Source organism: Schistocerca cancellata, chromosome 6 (genome assembly GCF_023864275.1).
Source record: "Schistocerca cancellata isolate TAMUIC-IGC-003103 chromosome 6, iqSchCanc2.1, whole genome shotgun sequence".
NCBI lineage: Eukaryota > Metazoa > Arthropoda > Insecta > Orthoptera > Acrididae > Schistocerca > Schistocerca cancellata.
In genome coordinates, this window is record NC_064631.1 from 595,241,533 (window position 1) to 595,263,743 (window position 22,211).

The 22,211-nt window shown below is 44.3% G+C and overlaps 1 protein-coding gene across 2 annotated transcripts in view; it reads right to left on the reverse strand.

The window, feature by feature from the left end:
- LOC126088586 (intraflagellar transport protein 74 homolog) overlaps window positions 1–22,211 on the reverse strand; it is a 214,055-nt gene that overhangs the window by 69,778 nt on the left and 122,066 nt on the right. For both annotated transcript variants that reach the window (XM_049906789.1, XM_049906788.1), the window contains exon 7: window positions 1,856–2,179. In XM_049906789.1, coding sequence (XP_049762746.1) covers window positions 1,856–2,179 — 324 coding nt within the window. The remainder of the gene's footprint in view (window positions 1–1,855; window positions 2,180–22,211) is intronic.

Here is a 22,211-nt window from a genome sequence, read left to right on the forward strand (position 1 = left end):
GGTTTCTGTCATCAATGACGCCAAAGTTCATGAAGTGAACGGTTAGCCAGAAGCATAGTCCAGTTTTGCAAAAGTTGTCATTATCATGTGTAAACAGACCAGGGCATGATCTGAATCAAAAAATGTAAAAACAGACAGGTAAATAACTCTACTACCTATAGTGCATATTGAAGGCTTCAGAGAATAGTGAGAATTGGTTGACAAGTGCAGGGCAGCAGGATTTATAGATGTTGTCACGTCAGTGGACAGGCCCATGTGACATATTGATTCTCGAGCTGAAATGATGCTGGATGAGGCATAATGCAAGTTATATTTTTTTTCTTTTACACTGTTCAGTCTCCAGGACAACAACATAATGGTAAGGTAAGATTAGAGTGGGATACCAAAAACAGATTATACATGAATCAAAATGAGGCACCTGATTACTGCTAAATTTTCATTTTTGTTGCTGTCTCAATTTTTCACCTTTCTTTCACTTTTACATTTTTTGCAGACTGAGAGTAATCATTGTTCTCTCCATGTTACATAATCTGTTGTAATCAATTTTCTCACAAGGGGAGGCCATGACATTGGGATCAGGGATTTACTTCAAACTTTGTACACCTTTACTAGGCCATTTAAACAATGTAATGAGCAAATAGTAAGGTGCACTACTCCGGTAATTCTGAGAAAATCGCAATAAAAGTTTTACGTGTCTATTATGTAACTGTGCAAAGGTGCTGATTGTAAGAAATCATTCTTGTCAAGAGGTTAGCATTCTCGTTTGGCAAGTGTGTTGTGGATGAGGCCATGGTTCGAATCCAGCTAACACTTACTTTTTAATCCATATCTTTTTTATCATTGGTTACTGTATTTAATTTATATGGTATTTGAGAGGTAATACAATGAAAAAAAACATATGCATTTTTATGAAGTTGTATTGAATTTCATGTGTTAATTGGCTATTTACTATTTATAATTAAATTTTCAAGGACAAGGGACAGGTTTGGAAAGCCCAAGTCAAACCTTAATAAATAAGGATGCAAATGCAGTTATTCACCATCAGTAATACAGTATGTCACCCAGTGCCAGACCACAAGAGTAATGTACAATTACTCATCAGATGTGCTCTCGGCATCATGCGCTGCAGGATGGTATTTGTGATACACACACGGAAAACATAAACTGAAACTTCAAGCAAATACATTTTTTTTGCAGTATATTACCTCTCAAATAATATAACCAGTGATGCAAAAAATAGATTAACAATTAAGGTTGAGCAGGAGTTGAACCATCACTTGTTAGACATTCATCTTATGCAGCTCGAATGCAAATCACTTGACCACCATGAACTCTTAATGTCTGGCTCCTATGCACACATACATAAGCCACATAACAGATACATAACGCTTCTCTTGTAATTTTCTCAGAATTGCCAGAGTAGTGCAACTTACTACTTGCACAGCATGTTATTTTAATGACCTACTAAAGGTGTGGAAAGTTTGACGTAAATCTGTGATCCCAATGCCATGGCCTCCCCTTGTCACTGATGTGGAATCAGCTACCCAATCTACAAGTTGTACTATTGACATGAATAAACAAATTCAAGAATTTTCTAAGTGGTACCAGACAATAATAAATCCACTCTGAACATTCCTGACTATGTTTATTTATTAATAATCGGCATTTTACTTTCTTTTGACAGAAACCATGACTACAAAAGACTGAAACCTGTTCAGTTTGGTTTCTTTTTCATGTACATGTTTACAATATGAACTATATTTTCTGGTATTTCTTTCGTTTCTGCCTGGTTTTTGTTTATGTTTAAGCTTTTAATAAAAATAAACTGTAACATTCACATTCTAGTTTTACATACCTTTTGAAGATTGATCTGCAGCTGCTGCTGTTCTTTGATTAATGTTTCTGATGTTTTCTTAGACTTCTCCAATTCACCCTCCTTAAATAATAAGTTGTCCTTCATTACAGAAAAGTCTTCTACACTAGGAAGATGCCCAGAACGAGCCAAGTTCCTGCTTATTTCCTGTAAAGCTATCTCAATATCACTCTCCAACTGATCCAGACGGGCTATGCTCTGTTCATAATTTTCTTTATATGTTGAAAGAAACTGTTCCATAGTTTCTTCACGTCGTCTGAGGTCTCTGTATTTCTGGTGCCGCTCACTTTGACTCTCCTCCACATCCTGAAAAATCAATAGACAGTTTCTTACAATGACTTAAGCAAAAAATACACAAGTTAAAGAAAAAGTCAAAGTAACTGAGCATTTTACACAAATATGTGGAGATGCTTAAACATGCTGTGATTGGGATCCCTGTGTGAAGAGATGTGGGCTGACACAAAGAAATATTTGAGGCCATACAAAACATGAAACTATCAAATTTCTTCCACATTCATCTCTTGTCTCTGGATAGGGTAAAAGCTGTTCTCTGGTCAGAATTTAAAACACTGTGGCTCAGTATGTTACTTGATGGATCAGTGGAACTACCACAAACTGACTGATGCACCACGGAGGAGATGACCATGCGTCACATGGCAATTTCCTATTTTCAATTAGGTGAAAGACACTTCTATCCAACTACAGAAAATACATTCACAACATTAACATCCTTCCAGTGAAAAGTATTTTCAACTGTGTTCAGAGATTTAAAGCCAATATCTCAAAAATTAAATGGACTTTGTTTCCAACTTGATAATGGTGTATTTCAACATATACTCATTCATATAACCCTAAAGTTCAGACATTTCCACAGCTTTAGATCCACTGTCAACATGGCACAGTAACAATGGATAAACACAAATGTAAACAACACAATTACTATGCCAGAAAGTGCTTGACCCCCTCAATGAAAAAATAAGAAAAATAAGCCCACAGGTATTAACTGGAAGGATATTATGCTTACAAGTTACATATTATCTTCCTTCTCAAATAGAATGGGATGGCACATATCAGAACACTATGTTTGCTACATGCATTTTTCCCTCTTGTGAGATGATACCCAAGAGAAAGACACTTCCTTTAGTTACTGCAGTGTCTAAAGAGTTTCCTGTAGTGTGTACCATTTTGTGTTAAATGCTCTTAAAAGGTACATAGTGCGAAAGCATGTCTGGTTTTTGAATATCAGGTTTGGTCTATATGGCCATACTCAGAACTAACGTCCACCAGTGTGTAGGCCACATGACTTCTGATTTTCAATTAGTATTTTAATTTTTCTTTTACAAGTTTGTTTCACATAGGAAGGGTTAGGGGAAAAAAAGTCTGATTCCTTCTAATTTACTTTATGCATCATACAGAAGACTATTTACTCCTACACAATGCATGTTTGTAATATTTCAGGGATAATCCTTATGCTTCTTGAGTGACTCATAAAATATTAATTTTATGACTTTTATTTTAATAATTTTATCAAACAAGTAACACATCAAGACATAGTTTCTTTCATGAGATACAATCACTTTGTTGTGTGTATTATTATTGCATGCCTCAAGTAGACATTGTAATTGGTAAGAATGTTTGAAACCATACTATTTTCTTAAAATCACTAAAATATACTTACTATCTTTGTCTGTGACACATATTTTAAATATGATGTTAGTTGAAGATAAAGAACAAAATCAAATTAAAATGTGAGTCTTAATATGTAATTGTGAAGCATTATCCTGTCTGCCTGGCTCATTTTCGAAAGACTATTATTACTGAAATGAAGTACATTTTTATTAAAGCTAGGAAACATGCTAGGAAGAAATTATATTCAATATTTTATGAATAATCCGCTAAAATGTAATATGGACAGTGGATGGTGACCAGGGAGCACTCATGGTGTTATACTAATCCCCCTAACCAACAAGTTTGAGGGGCTGTCTTTTACTGAAACTGAAACTGTCAGTGGGACTCGCTTCACCTCTTTTGGGGAAATCTGTTTTGTCTGGTGTCAGGAGGTAGGGAATCATTCACAGTTGTGGCGATTGGATGGTGCCGCTTAGGAAAATGGCAGAAAGGAACAGAAAAGGAAACCAGGTGCACTCAGTGTGTATGCCTGGGGGGGGCCTCATTCAACACGTTGAAGAGGCTATTCCAACGGCCACTGAGGGAACAGTGTGCAAGCAACTGCACACTGTGGTGCACGTTGGAACAAATGATGCCCTTTGTCTGGACTCTGAGGTCATTCTTGGGTCAGAGACTGGCAGAGAAGGTTGAGAAGATCAGCCTTGAGCATGGAGCTTCAACGAAGCATTGTGGCTCTTTGGTACTGAGTCGAGTGGAAGGACTGAACCAAAGACTTCGGAAGTTCTGTGACAAGCTAGGCTGTGACTTCCTGGCCTTGCGCCATTGGCTTGAGAACTGTAGGGTCCCACTAAATGGGTCAGGTGCACATGATACATCATCAGAGGCTGCTACTCTTGTAGCTGATTGTGTGTGGGGTGCACACAAGGTTTTTTTTTTTTTTTTTTTTTTTTTTTTTTTTAGATTAGGCACCCCTCCATCAAATCCAGGTAACTGTAGCTGTATGAAACCCTGAAGTATCAGTGAAAGATTGAAAGAAATGTCTTCCACAGGTGGGAGTATAAAAATCCCGTTGGTAAACTGCCGAAGCATTCTCAACAAAGTGTCAGAGTTTGAAGCACTCATGAAAAGCAGTGCAGCTCACATAATACTAGGTACAGAAAGCTGGTTGAAACCTGAAATTAATAGCAATGAGATTTTTCAGGAACATTTAAGTGTGTATCAAAAGGATAGGCAAATGGGAAATGGTGGTGGTGTAGTTGTCATGTTAAGCAAGAAACTCAAATCCACTGAAGCAGAAATTGAAACTGCATGTGAGATTGTTTGGGCAAGACATAAGTATCAGATGTGAGCATAAAATAATAATTGAATCCTTCTATTTCCCACCAGAATCATCTCCTGATGTTATCAAAAACTTTAGAAAAACCCTCATGTCACTTGCTCGTATAAGTTCTTCAATCATACTGAAATCATCAGTGGAGACTTTAATGATCCAACAACTGGGAAAATTACAGTTCTGTTAGTGGTGGGCATGATAAGACATCTGATGAAACTTTACTAAAGGCCTTCTCTGAAAACTACCTAGAACAGATAGCTAGGAACCCCACTCATGATGGAAATGTATTGGATAGAAATATATTGGATCTAATGGCAACAAACAGACCTGCTCTCTCTGAGGATGTCCATATTGAAACTGGTATCAGTGACCATGATACAGTTGTGGCAGCAATGATTACCAAAGTACATAGGACAACTAAAACAAGCAGAAAAGATATATATGTTCAGTAAACTAGATAACAAGTCAGTAGTGTCATATCACAATGAGGAACTTGAAACTTTCAGCGCAGGGCAGGAACATGAAGAGGAACTCTGGCTCAGGCTTAAAAGAATAGTTGACCATGCACCCAGTAGAACAGTTCATAATGGGAGAGAACCTCCATGGTATACTGTCACTGAAAAGAAACTTCTAAATAAACAGAGATTACTGAATATGCTTATACATAGAGAGATGCTGAATGAAACATGTTTGGCTCTCGAGAGAAAAATGCATGATGCATTCAGTGACTACTATAGCAGAATATTGTGAGGTGATCTTTCACAGAACCCAGAGAAATTCTGGTTGTAAGTAACGGCTGTTAGTGTCACCAAAGTTAGTGTCCCGTCCCTAATGAATGAGACAGGAACTGAAATTGAGGGTAGCAACGCAAAAGCTGAAATCCTTAACTCCATTTTCAAACCCAATTTAATCCTCATAACACTGAAAAGATAAATGAAATAAGTATTAGTGTCAGTGGTGTTGAGAAACAGCTGAAATTGTTGAAACTGAACAAAGCTCCAGGGTCCAATGGAATCCCTGTCAGGTTCTATACTGAATTTACAGCTGTGTTACCCTCTTTTCTAACTATTCTATACTGAATTTGCAGCTGAGTTAGCCTATTTTCTAACTATAATCTATCATAGATCCCTCGAACAATAAACCATGCCCAGTTCTAAAAAGGCACACATCACACCCATCTGTAAGAAGGGTCATAGAAGTGATCCATAAAAGTACCATCCAATTTGTTGTAGCACCTTAGAACATATTCTGAGTTCAAACATAATGAGGTTTCTTGTACAGAATGATCTCCTCAATGCCAACCAGCATTCAAAAACAACAAACATGTGAAACCCAACTCGCACTTTTCTTCCATGACATACTGAAAGCTTTGGATCTTGATTTCCGAGTTGACTCAGTACCACACCTACACTTTCGTCAAAAGTACGATCATATGGGATATCAAGTGAAATTTGTGACTGGATTGAGGGCTTTTTGGTAGAGGCACAGCATCTTATCTTGGATGGAGAGTCGTTGTCAGATGCAGAAGTAACCTTGGGTATATACCAGGGAACTGCATTAGCACCTTGCTGTTAATGAACTTACAGACAATATCAATAGAAACGTATAACTTTTTGCAGATGATGAAGTTATCTATAATGAAATACGAGGGCAGTTCAATAAGTAATGCAACACATTTTTTTTTTCTGAAACAGGGGTTGTTTTATTCAGCATTGAAATACACCAGGTTATTCCCCAATCTTTTAGCTACACAACACTATTTTTCAACGTAATCTCCATTCAATGCTACGGCCTTACGCTACCTTGAAATGAGGGCCTGTATGCCTGCACTGGTCGATGTCGTACTGCATCAATAACTTCTTCATCATCCACGTAGTGCCTCCCACGGATTGTGTCCTTCATTGGGCCAAACATATGGAAATCCGACGGTGCGAGATCGGGGCTGTAGGGTGCATGAGGAAGAACAGTCCACTGAAGTTTTGTGAGCTCCTCTCGGGTGCGAAGACTTGTGTGAGGTCTTGCGTTGTCATGAAGAAGGAGAAGTTCGTTCAGATTTTTGTGCCTACGAACACGCTGAAGTCGTTTCTTCAATTTCTGAAGAGTAGCACAATACACTTCAGAGTTGATCGTTTGACCATGGGGAAGGACATCAAACAGAATAACCCCTTCAGCGTCCCAGAAGACTGTAACCATGACTTTACCGGCTGAGGGTATGGCTTTAAACTTTTTCTTGGTAGGGGAGAGGGTGTGGCGCCACTCCATTGATTGCCGTTTTGTTTCAGGTTTGAAGTGATGAACCCATGTTTCATCGCATGTAACAATCTTTGACAAGAAACTGTCACCCTCAGCCACATGACGAGCAAGCAATTCCGCACAGATGGTTCTCCTTTGCTCTTTATTGTGTTCGGTTAGACAACGAGGGACCCAGCGGTGAACAATTGTGACAGCACTACCAACAGAGATGTCAAGTTGAGCACTGAGTTGTTTGATGGTGATCCGTCGATCATCTCGAACGAGTGTGTTCGCACGCCCCGCCATTGCAGGAGTCACAGCTGTGCACAGCCGGCCCGCACGCGGGAGATCAGACAGTCTTGCTTGACCTTGCGGCGATGATGACACACGCTTTGCCCAACGACTCACCGTGATTTTGTCCACTGCCAGTTCACCGTAGACATTCTGCAAGCGCCTATGAATATCTGAGATGCCCTGGTTTTCCGCCAAAAGAAACTCGATCACTGCCCGTTGTTTGCAACGCACATCCGTTACAGACGCCATTTTAACAGCTCCGTACAGCGCTGCCACCTGTCGGAAGTCAATGAAACTATACGAGACGAAGCGGGAATGTTTGAAAATATTCCACAAGAAATTTCCGGTTTTTTCAACCAAAATTGGCCGAGAAAAAAAATGTGTTGAATTACTTATTGAACTGCCCTCGTATTATCAGAAAGAAGCTGCACAAATATTCGGTCAGATCTCAATAAGATTCTAGAGTGATGCAGAGATTGGCAACTTGCTTTAAATGTTCAGAAATGTAAAATATCACACTTTGCAAATTGAAAAAACATAGTATCCTATGAGTATGATATCAGTGAGTCACTGTTAGAATTGGCCAACTCACACAAATATCTGGGTGTAAAACATTGTAGGGGTATGAAATGGAATGATCACATAGGTTCAGTCATGGGTAAAGCAGTTGGTAGATTTTGTTTATTGGTAGAACTTTGGGAAAGTGCAATCAGTCTCCAAAGAAGATTGCTTACAAATCACTCGTGCAACTGGTTCTCGAATATTGCTGAAGTGTGTGGGACCCGTACCAGATAGGACTAACATAAGATATTGAATAGTCACAGGTTTGTTTGATCCATGGGAGAGTTACAGAGATACTGAAGGGACTGAAATGGAAGACTCTAGAGGATAGACATAAACTATCCTGAGAAAGTCTATTAACAAAGTTTCAAGAACTGGCTTTAAATGATCACTCTAGGAGCATACTGCAACAACCTATGTATCGCTTACATAGGGATTGTGAAGGTAATATTAGAATAATTACTGCATGCACACAGGTATTCAAACAAATATTCTTCCCATGCTCCATATGTGAATGGAACAGGAAGAAACCCTAATAACTGCTACAACGCGATGTGCCCTCTGCCATGTACCTCACAGTGGTTTGCCCCAGAGTACACATGTAGATGTAGATGAATTGTTATATTTACATATATGACTAGATTAATTGTGAATGAAACTGATCTGTAACAAAATTCATATATTATATAATGTTGTTTTATTTAACAATTCATATAATGTCATTTATTGTTCTGATATTTGTCAAAATTTATTGTATTTTTTTGATTTTCTGTTTTTAATAATCACGTCAAAGTAGCAAAACGTATATAAGGCCCATGCGGGAATGGAGTAAGCAAGTGCTCATTTAAAATTTTTACACATGGGGAATTCATATTAACAAGTAATTTGAAAGCTGGGAAGGTTATTTTGAACCTATTGTTAAAGACACACTCATTGTGGTTACTGTCATTGAAGGAATTTTAAATGATCTGCCTGTGATGGTACAGGAGTAGCATCTAAAGAAGCCATTGGAGAAGATACAGAAGGATAACCGATTTTGAAAGAAATTACTTGGCTGAGTGTGGAGAACGTAGATGTGAGTATGATCACTGAGATTGGTAACAACCATTTAAAACCCAGAGCAGAGTCTTACCAGCATAAGCAAAATGTGGTGACAGTTCAAACTAGGTGATGTAGTTTTTGTGGGATGACATAAATGGAGGTGACAAAAGCTGAAAATGTATGAGAGGCCTTACCTGGTCATGGACGTGAAGCACCCTAGTGTGTTTATGCTAAAAGATCCCATTTCTGGGAAAATGATAGGTATTTGCAACATACAGGATTTGAAGAAAGGTGTACTGACACCAGAAATTAATGTTCTAAAAGAAGAGTTTGAAGAAAGGTGTACTGACACCAGAAATTAATGTTCTAAAAGAAGAGCTTGATCTATTGCCGAATGGGGAGAGATTTTGGCAACAGACTACTTATGAAAGAAGAAGAATTAAACTCCGAGGGAAAATTATGGAAAGGTGAGACTGTCAGCCAGCTGTTATGGGAGAAATTACTGTGATGAAAGTTGTCTTGATATTGGATTCAGGAAGCAGTGTTAGTCTTATTTGGGAAGAGGAAAACAATTATAATTATAACTAAACCACTTTAACTAGAAAGTTACAAGTGAAAATATGAATAAACTAATATTAATGATTACAGTCTCTGCATGCTACAAGCAGACAGCCATATTTACACAATATTTTTGTAAGTGATAAACAATGTGGCTTATACACTCAACATTAACCATTCTTTTAAAGCTGCTTAAATTTTTTTAGATCATTTATTGCTTTAATTTCTTTTGGCAACTTATTGTAAATAATTTTACTGTGGTGTAATGTCCCTTTTCGGCACAAACTAGTTTTTATCTGGAGCATGTGAAAGTTGGTTGGTTGGTTTAAAAGAGGGGTGGAGGGACCAAACTGATAGGTCCCTCGTTCCGATTATAATAATTCCACAAGGGTAAGAGTAAAATAATCAAGACATACAGAACACAGCTGGGAGAAAGGAGAAAACCACAAGAATGACAGCAGGGCAACAAACACTAAAATGGACAAAATCGGACAACAAAACCACAGAGAGATGCATGAAACATGTAGAAGAGATCAAAACAAGAGAGCAAATTACCATGGCTGGCTGACTATGAGAATAAAAAGGAGAAGCCAGCCACATTGCAACACATTACAACCTCCACCCTAAAAGCACTAGGATGGAGGACACAGCTGCTGTTGAGGCATTGTCGCCCAACACAAAAGGTAGGGTGCTGGGAAAGTTAAAAGTCCGCCACAAAGTGGCTAAAAGTGGGCAGTCCAGCAAGAGGTGGACAACCGTCATTTGTGAGCCACAGTGACACTGAGGTGGGTCCTGGCGACGGAGGAGGTAACCATGCGTCAGCCACATATAGCCAATGTGGAGCTGGCAGAGGACAACTGGTTCCCTGCGAGAGGACCGCATGGAAGACTTCCACACATTCGTAGTCTCCTTCATGACATGCAGTTTGTTATACTTACTCTTATGCCATTCTGTCTCCCAAACCCAAAAAACCCTGCTGCATAAGACAGAATGCAGGTCAATTTCGGAGATGCCTATCTACAGAAGCGGTTTCTGCGTAGCCTGTTTGACCATTCTGTTGGCCAACATGAACTGGGGTCCACACAAACACCACTGAATGATGGGACCGTTCCAGGGCACAGATGGACTCCTGAATGGACGCTACCAAAGGATGGTGAGGGTAGCACTGGTTGATAGCTTGTAGGCTGCTCAAGGAGTTAGTACACAGGAGAAATAGCTCGCCAGGGCGTGAGCAGATGTGCTCAAGAACACAAGATATGGCTGCCAGTTCTGCAGTGAAAACATTGCATCCATCTGGCAAGTAGTGCTGTTCAATATGTAGTCCGTGAACACACACAAAGCCTACATGGCCATCAGCCATCGAATTGTCAGTGTAAACCACTTCATGGGCCTGGTGCACCTTGACAAGTGAGAGGAAGTGACAGTGGAGAGTCGAAGGGTTAACAGAGTCCTTAGGGCAATGCGAAAAGTCCAGAAGAATCTGCGGCCTAAGTGTACACCACGGAGGTGTATGTGAATGGACCTCGAGGAGAGGAGGTAATGGGAACAGTACGAGATACAGAAGTCATCCGCATACAGAGAAGGCGAGACCAACAGCTCCTGCTATACCATTTTAATAGCCACTAAAAATAGAGAGACACTCAATACGGAGCCCTGTGGAACTCCATTCTCCTGAATACAGGGAGAACTATGGGAGGCACCAACTTGGACATGGGAAGTATGGAGCGACAGGAAGTTTTGGATAAAAATCGGAAGCAGGCCCCGGAGACCCCACTCATACAATGTGGCAAGGATACGATGGTGCCAGGTGGTGTCGTATGCTTTACGGAAGTCAAAAAAGATGGCAACCAGATGACGGTATCTGGAAAAGGCTGTTTGGATGGCAGACTCGAGGGACACAAGATTATCAGTGGTAGAGTAATCCTGGTGGAAGCCGCCCAGACATGGAGCCAGTAGGCCACATGACTCCACGACCCAATCCAACTGTTGACACATCACACATTCCAGCAGCTTACAAAGAAAGTTGGTGAGTTTGATGGGCCAGTAGCTATACACATCAAGCGAGTTTCGACTGATTTTGAGCAATGGAATGATGGTGCTCTTCTGCCATTGCGATGGAAAGATGCCATTGCGACAGATCCAGTTGAAGATGACGAGGAAATGGCGCTGGTAGTCAGGTGAGAGATGGTTAATCATATGACTGTGGATCTGATCCAGCCCAGGAGCTGTGTCGGGGCAATGTGCAAGGGCACTGAGGAGCTCCCACTCTGTAAATGGGGCATTATAGCGTTCACTGTGGCATGTAGTGAACTAGAGGACTTTATTTTCCATCTGCTGTTTGAGGGTGTGAAAGGCTGGGGGGTAGTTCTCTGACACAGGGACTCAAGTATAGTGCTCAGCAAAGTGCTCAGCAATCGCATTTGTGTCAGTAGATAACACACCATTGATGTTAGTGCCAGGGACACCTATTGGGGTCTGGTATCCAAAAAGACATCTGATCTTCATCCAGACTTGGGAAGGTGACGTATAGCACCCAATGGTGGACACATACCTCTCCCAACACTCCTGTTTCCATCATTTTATAAGCTGGCAAATGTGGGGACTCGAGGGACACAAGATTATCAGTGGTAGAGTGACCCTGGTGGAAGCCGCCCTGACATGCGGCCAGTAGGCCACATGACTCCAGGACCCAATCCAACTGCTGCACACCACACATTCCAGCAGCTTACAAAAAAAGTTGCTGAGTTTAATGGGCCAGTAGCTATACACATCAAGCGGGTTTCGACTGCTTTTGAGCAGCAGAATGATGGTGCTCTCCCGCCATTGCTAAATTAAAGGCTATTAGGTTCTCTACAGAAGAGTGCCACTTACGTCACTGTAGAGCTTGCCGACACTCTTTCATTGCCTCAGCAACTTCTGGCGACCACCAAGGGACTGTCTTTCACGGGGGGCACCCTAAAGAATGAGGGATCGCATTTTCTGCCACAGAAACAATCGTTGTAGTGACCTGCTCAACGACAACATCAGTGGCACGATGTGGGGGAGATTCAGTGGTGACAGCAGAGGTGAAAGCTTCCCAGTCTGCCTTGTTGAAAGCCCATCTGGGTAGGCGTCCGTGGGCATGATGCCGCAGGAGTGACAGGAAAATGGGGAAGTGGTCACTACCACACAGGTCATCATGTGCTCTCCAGTGGATAGATGGGAGAAGGTTAGGACTGCAAACTGAGAGATCAATGGCTGAATATGTGCCATGTGCCACACTGAAGTGTGTGGGGGTACCTGTATTTAAGAGGCGGAGGTCGAGTTTGACAGTGAATTTTCGACCTCTCTATCTTGGCCAGTAAGCATGGCACCACCCCACAAGGGGTTATGCGCGTTAAAATTTCCCAATAGTAGGAAATGTTTGGGGAGTTGACCAAGTAGTGCAGCTAATACGTCCAGGGGTACTGCACCATTTGGAAGAAGATATACATTGCAGACAATTATTTCCTGCGACGTCCTTGTCCTGACAGCCACAGCTTCAAGAGGGGTTTGTAGGTGCACAGGTTCACTACATACTGAGTTCAGGACATAGACGCAAACTCCACCTGACACTCTATTATGGCCGCTACAGTTCCAGTAATATCCCTTATAGCCCCTTCCCTGGAGGGCAATCCAGAAAGCAGGTGTAAAGCTAAACAGTTGCAGTAGCTTAGCCAGGTGGTGGAAAAAACTGCCGCAATTCCACTGGAGGATTACATGATTGTGAGACTGGGAAGGCATGAAACACTTGTGGCGTAGAGCACCATAAATATCGATATTTGTTCAGTGTGTAAGTGTGCTATATTTGAGGGGAGGGCTTTGGGCAGGATGTTGGATGCTAACGGCAGTTAGCCTCCGGACTTGTATCTGTGTAGAAGCTAAGTGTGAATAAATCTGTATCTGAGAGAATTCTAGTTGTTTACCTACAACTATTCCATATTCCCTCACTGGTGACCCCATTTTTTGTGTAATATGCATCCGAGTTATCGCCCGAAGGTTATTTACGCGCCTACCGCGTCGGGTTTCTCCGCCATCGCGAGGGCCTTTGTTCAGCTCCAGGCAATGGCCTTTCAGCACTCACCGCCGCCCGGATTTCAGCAACATCTCTCCAGCACTCCTGCCATCGTAGTGGACATGCCGCAAGAATCTCCAGAATCCTTCAGCCACAACATGCAGTGGAATTCATTGAGTGTCGCCAGTTTCTTCCAACCACCAACGGTCATGGACTCTGGCTTTGTTAGCCTAGACCTTCCCACGTGTTCTCCACAGAGTGTTGGTTGGAACATTCCTACTCCTGTGTCAAACGCATAATTCAATACAGTTCGTGGCGTCGAGAGAGGTTTTGCTACTTTGGAAAATCCAGTAATAAATTCAAACTCGAATCAGTTCCCGCCACGTGTGTATCCTTCCGCGCCGGCTAGTCAACAGGTGTTCAATGCTCACCAAACAGCAAATATCACACCGAGTGTGCATCCTGGTGGACGTGTGTGGGATCCTTGTGTTGCTTCTAATCAAGTCAACAATTCTGTGCTGGACAGCAATTAATCCGACGATCCTCACACCGTTCGAGCGTCCGCCGCTTCTCAGCCGCCCCCCGGTGTCAAGTGAATTTCGCGATTCCCACATTACGTGACGCCAATAATTCGAACTCGCTATCTTCTGCACGCTCTACTTCCGTCCGAAGTAATAGGCACACTTCCGCAGTGACTGCAGTGCTGAATCTGCCGAAACTTACCAGACTTCAAACCCGCTCACCCAGAGTTCTGGTTTAACCTGGTTGAGCAAACATTCAATGTCTGTGCTTTGGACGATGACGCACGCTTCGCCTGCCTCATGAACCATCTTCATGACCGCGTCAATTTAATTTACGATCTGGTCAAAGCACCCCCCCCCCCCTAGCAGGGAAGTATGCTGTGGCGAAACAGACAATACTGGAGCGCGTCTCTATAACCAGGAGAGAAAATGTGCGACAGCTCATCTACGAAGAGCGTCTCGGCGACAGGTCTTCGTCCCAGCTGTGGCGGTGCATCCATCTTCTCGTCGATGAGCAAGTTATGTCTGATGACACGCTCGTAGAAGTCTGGACTGAAAAGCTGCCTTTGCCTGTCCAGACTGCAATCTCTGAATATGAAGATAGGCCAGTAAATGAACGTTTACGCGCTGCCGACAGAGCATACTCTGCCAGGCAACGTGAGCTCCGTGCACTGCATTCTGGACGTGACCGCACTAAGATGCTTTCTGACACCACACCCTTGTTTGGTGCTGCTAATAACAAGTTCGTTAAACTAGCCGCCCTGCCTGCACCTTCAACTCCCCGCAACAACAGTGCATCGGCCTCTGTGGAAGACTCTGGGGCACATACTCCGTTACCTAGCAATTACCCACAGGAGCACAGGCCCGCCCAACCTTACTGTTTCTTCCACGCGAGATTCGGGGAGCAAGCTCGCAAATGCTAGTCACCGTGTTCTTACCCAAACTCGAACCGCAGGTAGGCTACGGTGCCACCTCCTGCGATGTAATTAATGGGCACCATCCCACGTTGCACTCCATTTCGGACAACAACAGTAAATGTGGTCGAGTCTATGTTCGCGATTTACGATCAGGTGTATGTTTTCTGGTAGACACTGGCGCAGACGTCTCTTTGCTGCTGGTTCGCCTAGCAACCAATAAAGTGCAACCACACAAAACAGTACTTCGTGCAGTGAACTTGTCTACCCTACAGTGTTCGGGTTCCACTTTGTATACACTGAAACTTTCCCCCGAGTGCAAGCTGGAGTGGACGTTTCTAGTGTCAACAATTGAAGAACCTATTCTCGGAATTGATTTCCTCAAGCACTATCAGTCGTCACTAGATTTTGTGCAAAATACTGTGTTTTACCCCCCCCCCCCCTAACAAACATATTCCTTTCGCTCCGCCGAGTGACAGTTCAGCTAACACCAAACATGGGTGCTGTGCTAAGAAGTGTGTAAACCTATCCTTGAAGCTACAATCTTGGACAAACAAGTGGCTAGTGGAGTGCGCCAAGTCTTCGAAGTTGTGGATGGAACGTACGGAAATGCTGCTGCATCTCCGCAACATACACCACGAATTGGCCTCCACACAACACCGCCTCGCAGCACTACAAGCAGACGACTCGTCGGCTACAGACAAGGTCAGTTCATGCCAATCTGGTGTTCCCGTGCCCGCGCACGTTAACGACAATGTTGTGAACTCTGTAAACTGTGTCAGCACCCCCTTTTGTAATGATAGTGTATGCCCGAGTGCTCATGCTCCTTGCGTTCCGAATGGACAATTAACTTGCCAAGCTCGTGGCAATGAACTACGGCCATTTGCTGTTCGGCCACGCCCACTCGTGCCTACAGCGCTCGTAGCGGCACGGCCCGCTACCAAGAACCAGTGTACCAACCTCGCCAATTTTAACACGCATGTGGCCTTTACGCAGCCTACGAGCAGTTGGCACACCTGTACTTCCGTGCCCTCAGCGCCACAGCTTTGTCCGTCCACGACTGCCTGCTCCGCTTCACGGACATCGGATTGTCGTGCCGCGCCACATATTGCAGTGGTCACTAATGGCACAGTTCATCGGTTATGTCTAACCGATGGGCCACCCATATCGCAACGCCCACGCCGCCTCAAGCCGGAATTTATGAAAATTGCAAAAGAACAATTGGATGATCTATTACAAAAGGGAATAATTGAACCTTCTTCCAGTTGCTGGGCTAGTCCTATCCTGTTTGACCAAAAGAAAGACGGTACCTGGCGTATGGTCAGAGACTATAGGCGTTTAAATGCCCGCACCATCACTGATAAATATCTGGTCCCACACATTGCAGACTTCAATCATGCGCTCGCAGGTGCAAAGTACTTCTCTGTTTTGGACTGTAAGCACGCATTTCATCAGATTCCTATGGCTCCGGAGGAGATTGAAAAGACTGCCACAACCACTCCCTTCGGGCTGTTCCAATACAAATTTATGCCGTTTGGGTTGAAAAACGCCCCCCAAACGTGGCAGCGTTTCATCAATCAAACTTTATCCCATCTAGACTTTTGTTTCGTATACATGGACGACATATTGGTTTTCTGCTTCTACTTTGGAACAGAGTAAGGAGTGTGTTCAAGTTGTGACAGATATTTTAGCAGCCGCTGGTATTGAACTGAACAATAAAAAGACTCAATTGCACCAGTCATCCGTCACATTCCTAAGTTATGTTGTGTCATCGGACTGTCTGACACCACCGCAGGACTAGATCAAGCCTGTTCTCGAGATGCTACGCCCTCAGACCTACAGGGAATTACGCAGGTTCATCGGAACAGTTAATTATTACCGAAAACATTTGCCAGCCGCTTCTGCGGTGCAGACTCCTCTCACAGATGCTCTCGCTGGCCCACAAACTTCTGGCACCCGCGAGGTACCATGGACACCAGACATGGACAAGGCATTTAATGAACTCAAACAGCTGTTGGCCTCTGCTGTCACTATTGCTCACCCACGTGCGGACGCCACAATGTTTATCACTACTGACGCTAGTGACAATGCTATCGGCGCAGTACTAAGTCAGACATACAACGATGTTACGACCCCCCTGCAGTTTTTCTCAAAAAAGCTAAACAATGCGCAGAAGAAATACTCAGCATTCGACAGAGAATTACTTGCAGTTTACGAGGCCATAAGACACTTCAGAACTGATGTTGAGGGACGAGATTTCTATGTGCTCACTGATCACAAGCCGTTGGTTCCTGCCATAAAAAATCCTGCGGCTGATCCGCCCCCACGACGCTTTCGTCACATCAATTACATCTTGCAATTTACAAATGACATTCACTACATCCAAGGAGCAGACATTGTGGTTGCTGATTTTCTCTTGCGTGTTGGTGCTGTCACAACCTTAATTGACCTAACGGACCTACCTCGGTTGCAATCGGCAGGCCCCGATACCATGCAGTTAATTTCGGACCACAGCTCCTCTCTCCAACCGGTACACTCTATTTTCCCTGGCATATCTGACTTAGTGTGGTGTGATGAATCGACTGGTATGTTGCGGCCATTCATTCCTAAGCCCCTTCAACGCCAGGTCTTTGACAAACTACACACATTAGCACACCCCGGTGTCAAAGTTCCACCCGTCTGGTAGCTGAATGGTTTGTCTGGAGAGACATGCGCCGCGAATGTAAGTCTTGGGCAAGGGCATGCATGTTGTGTCAACAGAACAAAGTTTCCAGGCACACTTCCCCACCCCTGGGTTGTTTTGCCCAACCACCAGGCCAGTTTCACCATGTTCATGTCGACCTCGAAGGCCCTTTGCCCCCCTCCGAGGGTTTCCATTACTTGTTTACAGCTATTGACAGGATGAGTCGGTGGGCTGAGGCTGTGTCTATTCTGAACAGTACCTCTGAGACAGTAAGTCGAGCATTCTTAGATTCGTGGATCTCTTGATTTGGCTCACCAGTTTACCTCACCACTGACCAGGGGCGACAATTCGAGTCTTCAGTTTTCTCTGACCTATGTAAAATGTGTGGTATTGTCAAAATTCATACTTCTGCATACCACCCCCAAAGCAATGGGCTTGTCGAGCGATGGTATTGCACCTTAAAGTCTGCCCTGGGTTGCCATGACTCACTATGGACAGAGGCACTGCCCTTCGTGCTTCTTGGCCTTCGTGCGACTTTCAAGGAAGACCTCAAGGGTTCCGTAGCCGAGTTTGTGTATGGCCAACCTCTGGTTTTGCCTGGAGAATTAGTCACTCCCACCCCACTTCCACGGCCCTCTGAACTCCCTTCACTTCTCGAGCGGGTGCGCTTGCACTGCAGCAAAATTCAGCCGCCACCTCCGGCTGCTCATACACCTCCGCGCGTGTACGTACCGTGCACGCTAGACTCTTGTGAGTACGTGTTTCTCAGAGACGACTCAGTCAAAGCCCCACTTCAGTTGCCCTATAAAGGTCCTTACAAGGTCGTCAAACGCTCTGAGAATAACATGGATCTCCTCATAAAAGATTCTGTAACCACGGTCTCACTCAACTGAGTGAAACCAGCTTTCATTGAGCCTCAGGTGAACGTCCCTGATTCTGCCCCTATTTCTCCCACTCCTGCTTCGAGCGGCCATCCATCTTCCCATACCATGCATTCGGGTATTGATTCTCCACAGCGTGCTTCTCTGCCGAGCACTGCTCCTTCTCCGCGTTCATCTAATTCGAGTGGCCAATCTTTTTGGGGCTTCACTCCTCACAGCTCTCGCAGTCGAACTGCCAACCACTCGGATTCTACCATTGTGTTACCATCTTCGTGTGACAGCTCTTCGTCATGCCGTTCAAGCCATGCTGGCTCCTCGTTGCCTTCGGTCACGCTCCCTCGTCTGTCAGCTGATCGCCCGAGGTTGTCTCCTGCGCAGTCCAGTGCACCTGCCACCCCCCTCTTAGCAGATGCTTCCCCCTGCCATGGCTTTCCCACACCTCCATGCCTCCCTACCATTGCTCGTACCGGTGCCACCCAAGAATTCACAACACATGTACACCCTGATGACATACATAAATTATCTGTTGTCGTAGATGGCGATACGGTGTGTGTGGTACTCGCGTGTGACAATGTTGAGGGAGGAAGTGCAGAATCTTGTGTGGTGCGCCGCTTCAAACTGACCAGAAGTGCTGCGTGTGGCAATTTGCGTGCCTTTGTTAGGCCTTCTGGCAAGGTGATTCTCCGCCTGCTGGTTGACGAAGTGCAACACCTCCACTCCAGGATGGGATGTCGTCTTCAGCCGCCGGCGTCGCTTGCTGACTTCGCCATTGACGTACCGGGTTTCACCCCCCGGTCTCCTACCAGTCGACCGCTTCCGCCTGACACAGAAGAACTGTAAGTTAGCTTCCTAACTTCTCACCCCCCCCCCCCCCCCCCCATTCACAGGGACGTACTCCATATTGTGCGGGGGGGGGGGGGGGGGGAGGGCTATGTGGCGTAGAGCGCCATAAATATCGATATTTGTTCAGTGCGTAAGTGTGCTATCTTTGAGGGGAAGGCTTTGGGCAGGATGTTGGACGCTAACGGCAGTTAGCCTCCGGACTTGTATCTGTGTAGAAGCTAAGTGTGAATAAATCTGTATCTGAGAGAATTCTGTTTGTTTACCTACAACTATTCCATATTCCCTCACACTCAATGAGGTAGCCTCCACCTCAGAGTCACCTGCTGCCACACCAGATGAGTACCTGTGCGATCAACATCCATTGTGTCTGAGGGCCCAGCAAGAACTACGTCCTCAGTGGACGCAGAATCTCCACTTCATCCTCAGACACAGAGCTTGTAGGTAGTGGTGGTGTGGGTGTCACCGCAGCGCCTTGGTTCTTGGGGGTCTTATTCTTTTTAGGTTTCTCTCGCTGCTCCTTAGGTTTGCCTGGCTGGGAGGGCTTCACTGATTCAGTCTGAGGGACTTAGGAGGACGGTGAAACCCCACGACCAGCTACCTGTGGCTGCTTCAGCCACTGGCGGGTGTCAGCTTTGCTACTGGCAGGAACCTGGGAAGGGAGTGACCCAAGGGATCCCTTCCTGGTGAGAGGAGCCGAAGAAGACTTATGCTTCTCGGGCTGAGAAGTGGGGACTGACTCCCGGATGGTTGGCAGGGGTGTTGCTCCTGAAGTTGGTTGTGCAGGAACAACAGAGAGGGAAGTGTCCCCCACTGTCAAGCAGGCAGGTGGAGTCTGATGGCTCTGAGAGCCAACTGTATGAGGCAGAACGGAAGATGGTAGAACCACTGTTATAGCGACAGCGTAGTTTGACGTTATATTCACAGGATGTAGCCTCTCATATTTTCTCTTAGCCTCAGTGTAGGTCAGTCAGTCCACGCTCTTGTATTCCATTATTTTTCTTTCTTTCTGGAGAATCCTGCAGTCTGGCGAGCAAGGCGAATGGTGCCCTCTGCGGTTGACACAGATGGGAGGTAAGGCACAGGGAGTATTGGGATGCGAAGCACATCAACAATCCCAACAGGTGATGCTGGAAGTACAGCAGGAAGACATATGGCCGAAATTCGAGCACTTAAAAGCACACCATCGGGGGAGGGGTATATGGCGTTATGTCATGGTAGAACATTACCTTGACCTTCTCGGGTAATGTGTCACCCTTGAAGACCAAGATGAAGGCACCAGTGGTAACCTGATTATCCCTTTGATCCCAGTGGTGCACAGCTCATTGTCAGACAGCAAAAGAAGGTCCCTGTGAAATATGTTACCCTGGACCATATTTAAGCTCTTATGGGGCATGATGGAAACAGAAACATCCCCCTGTTTGTCACAGGCGAGTAATGCCCATGACTGGGCAGAGGGTGCTGTTTTGATCAAGACCGATGCTGACCGCATTTTGGACAAGCCCTCTAACTCCCCAAACTTGTCCTCTAAATGCTGCACAAAAAACTGAGGTTTCATTGACAAGAAAGATTCCCCAGCCACTCTCGTACATATGAGGTACTGGGGTGAATAAGCTTCGCTGCCATCCTTAGCTCGGTGTTCCTCCCATGCTGTTGCAGGGAGGGGGGACAGACAATTTAAAGTCATGTTTCTTAGACTTTGTTAGACCTTGGCCGCTTAGAGATTGCTGGTGTTTGACCACCAACAAGAGATGGCGTACTATGCTTCATGGTGCGTCATCCACCCTGATGCCACCCATTCCGACCAGGGGCCTTCCCCACGGGTGCCACCCAGCCGCAGCAAAGGCCACCTGGCAGGATGGGCATTGCCGTAAAAACATGTGATACTCCTTTTAGTCACCTCTTACGACAGGCAGGAATACCTCGGGCCTATTCTAACCCCTGGACCCAAAAGGGGGGTGGGAGGCATTTGAAAGTCTGTTTCCTGTCTTGTGTTGTGATGAAGAAGAATTTCATTTCTGAGGAGGACACTAGGATTTGTTTTTGCATATTTCTTAATAAACACTGCACTATCACAGATGCAAATACATAAAGAATCCCCGTTCTTTTAAGTAGTGGCCTGCAAAGTTTTTCCTTATTATTCCCGCCAATATTCTCACTATTCTTTTTTGCATCCTAATGAGTTATAGGCAGGATGGCGAGTTACCCCAGAAAGTGATCCCATACTTCAGAATAGAATGTGTATTAGCATAAAGAAACAGTCATTAGACAGTCCTTATGACAACAGTTTTCAAGCATTCTCATTAAATAGTATATGGTACTTAGTCTCTTAAATATGCTACCAGTAAGGTTATTTTGGAACCAGGTACCCCAAAATTTTGTATTAGCTACACCTGCAATATCTGTGTCTGAAATTTTATATCCTCTTCACTGTTTCTCTTGACATTATGAAAACACTACTGTTTTACCTTTATTTTTTATTAGTTTGTTTCGGCTGAATCAGTTTGCAACACTAGTTAGTTTCTCAGTCAGTGTTGCTTGTAACATTTCTGCTGTCTTCCCACTGATTAAAACGCTTGTGTCATCTGCAAACTTGATAGAGCTATGACACTGTTTGGTTAATGCTAGGTCATTTACATACATAAAAAATATGATGGGACCCAGCACTAAGCCCTGTGGTATGCCATACCTAACGTCTTTGTAATCAAAAATCGGCGGAATGATACAGTTATTAGCTCAAACAATGAGGCTGCTGCACCTAAGGAAGAAACTCGTGCCGAAGTCTCAAGAACCAAAAATAAATACAAGTAGACAAGTA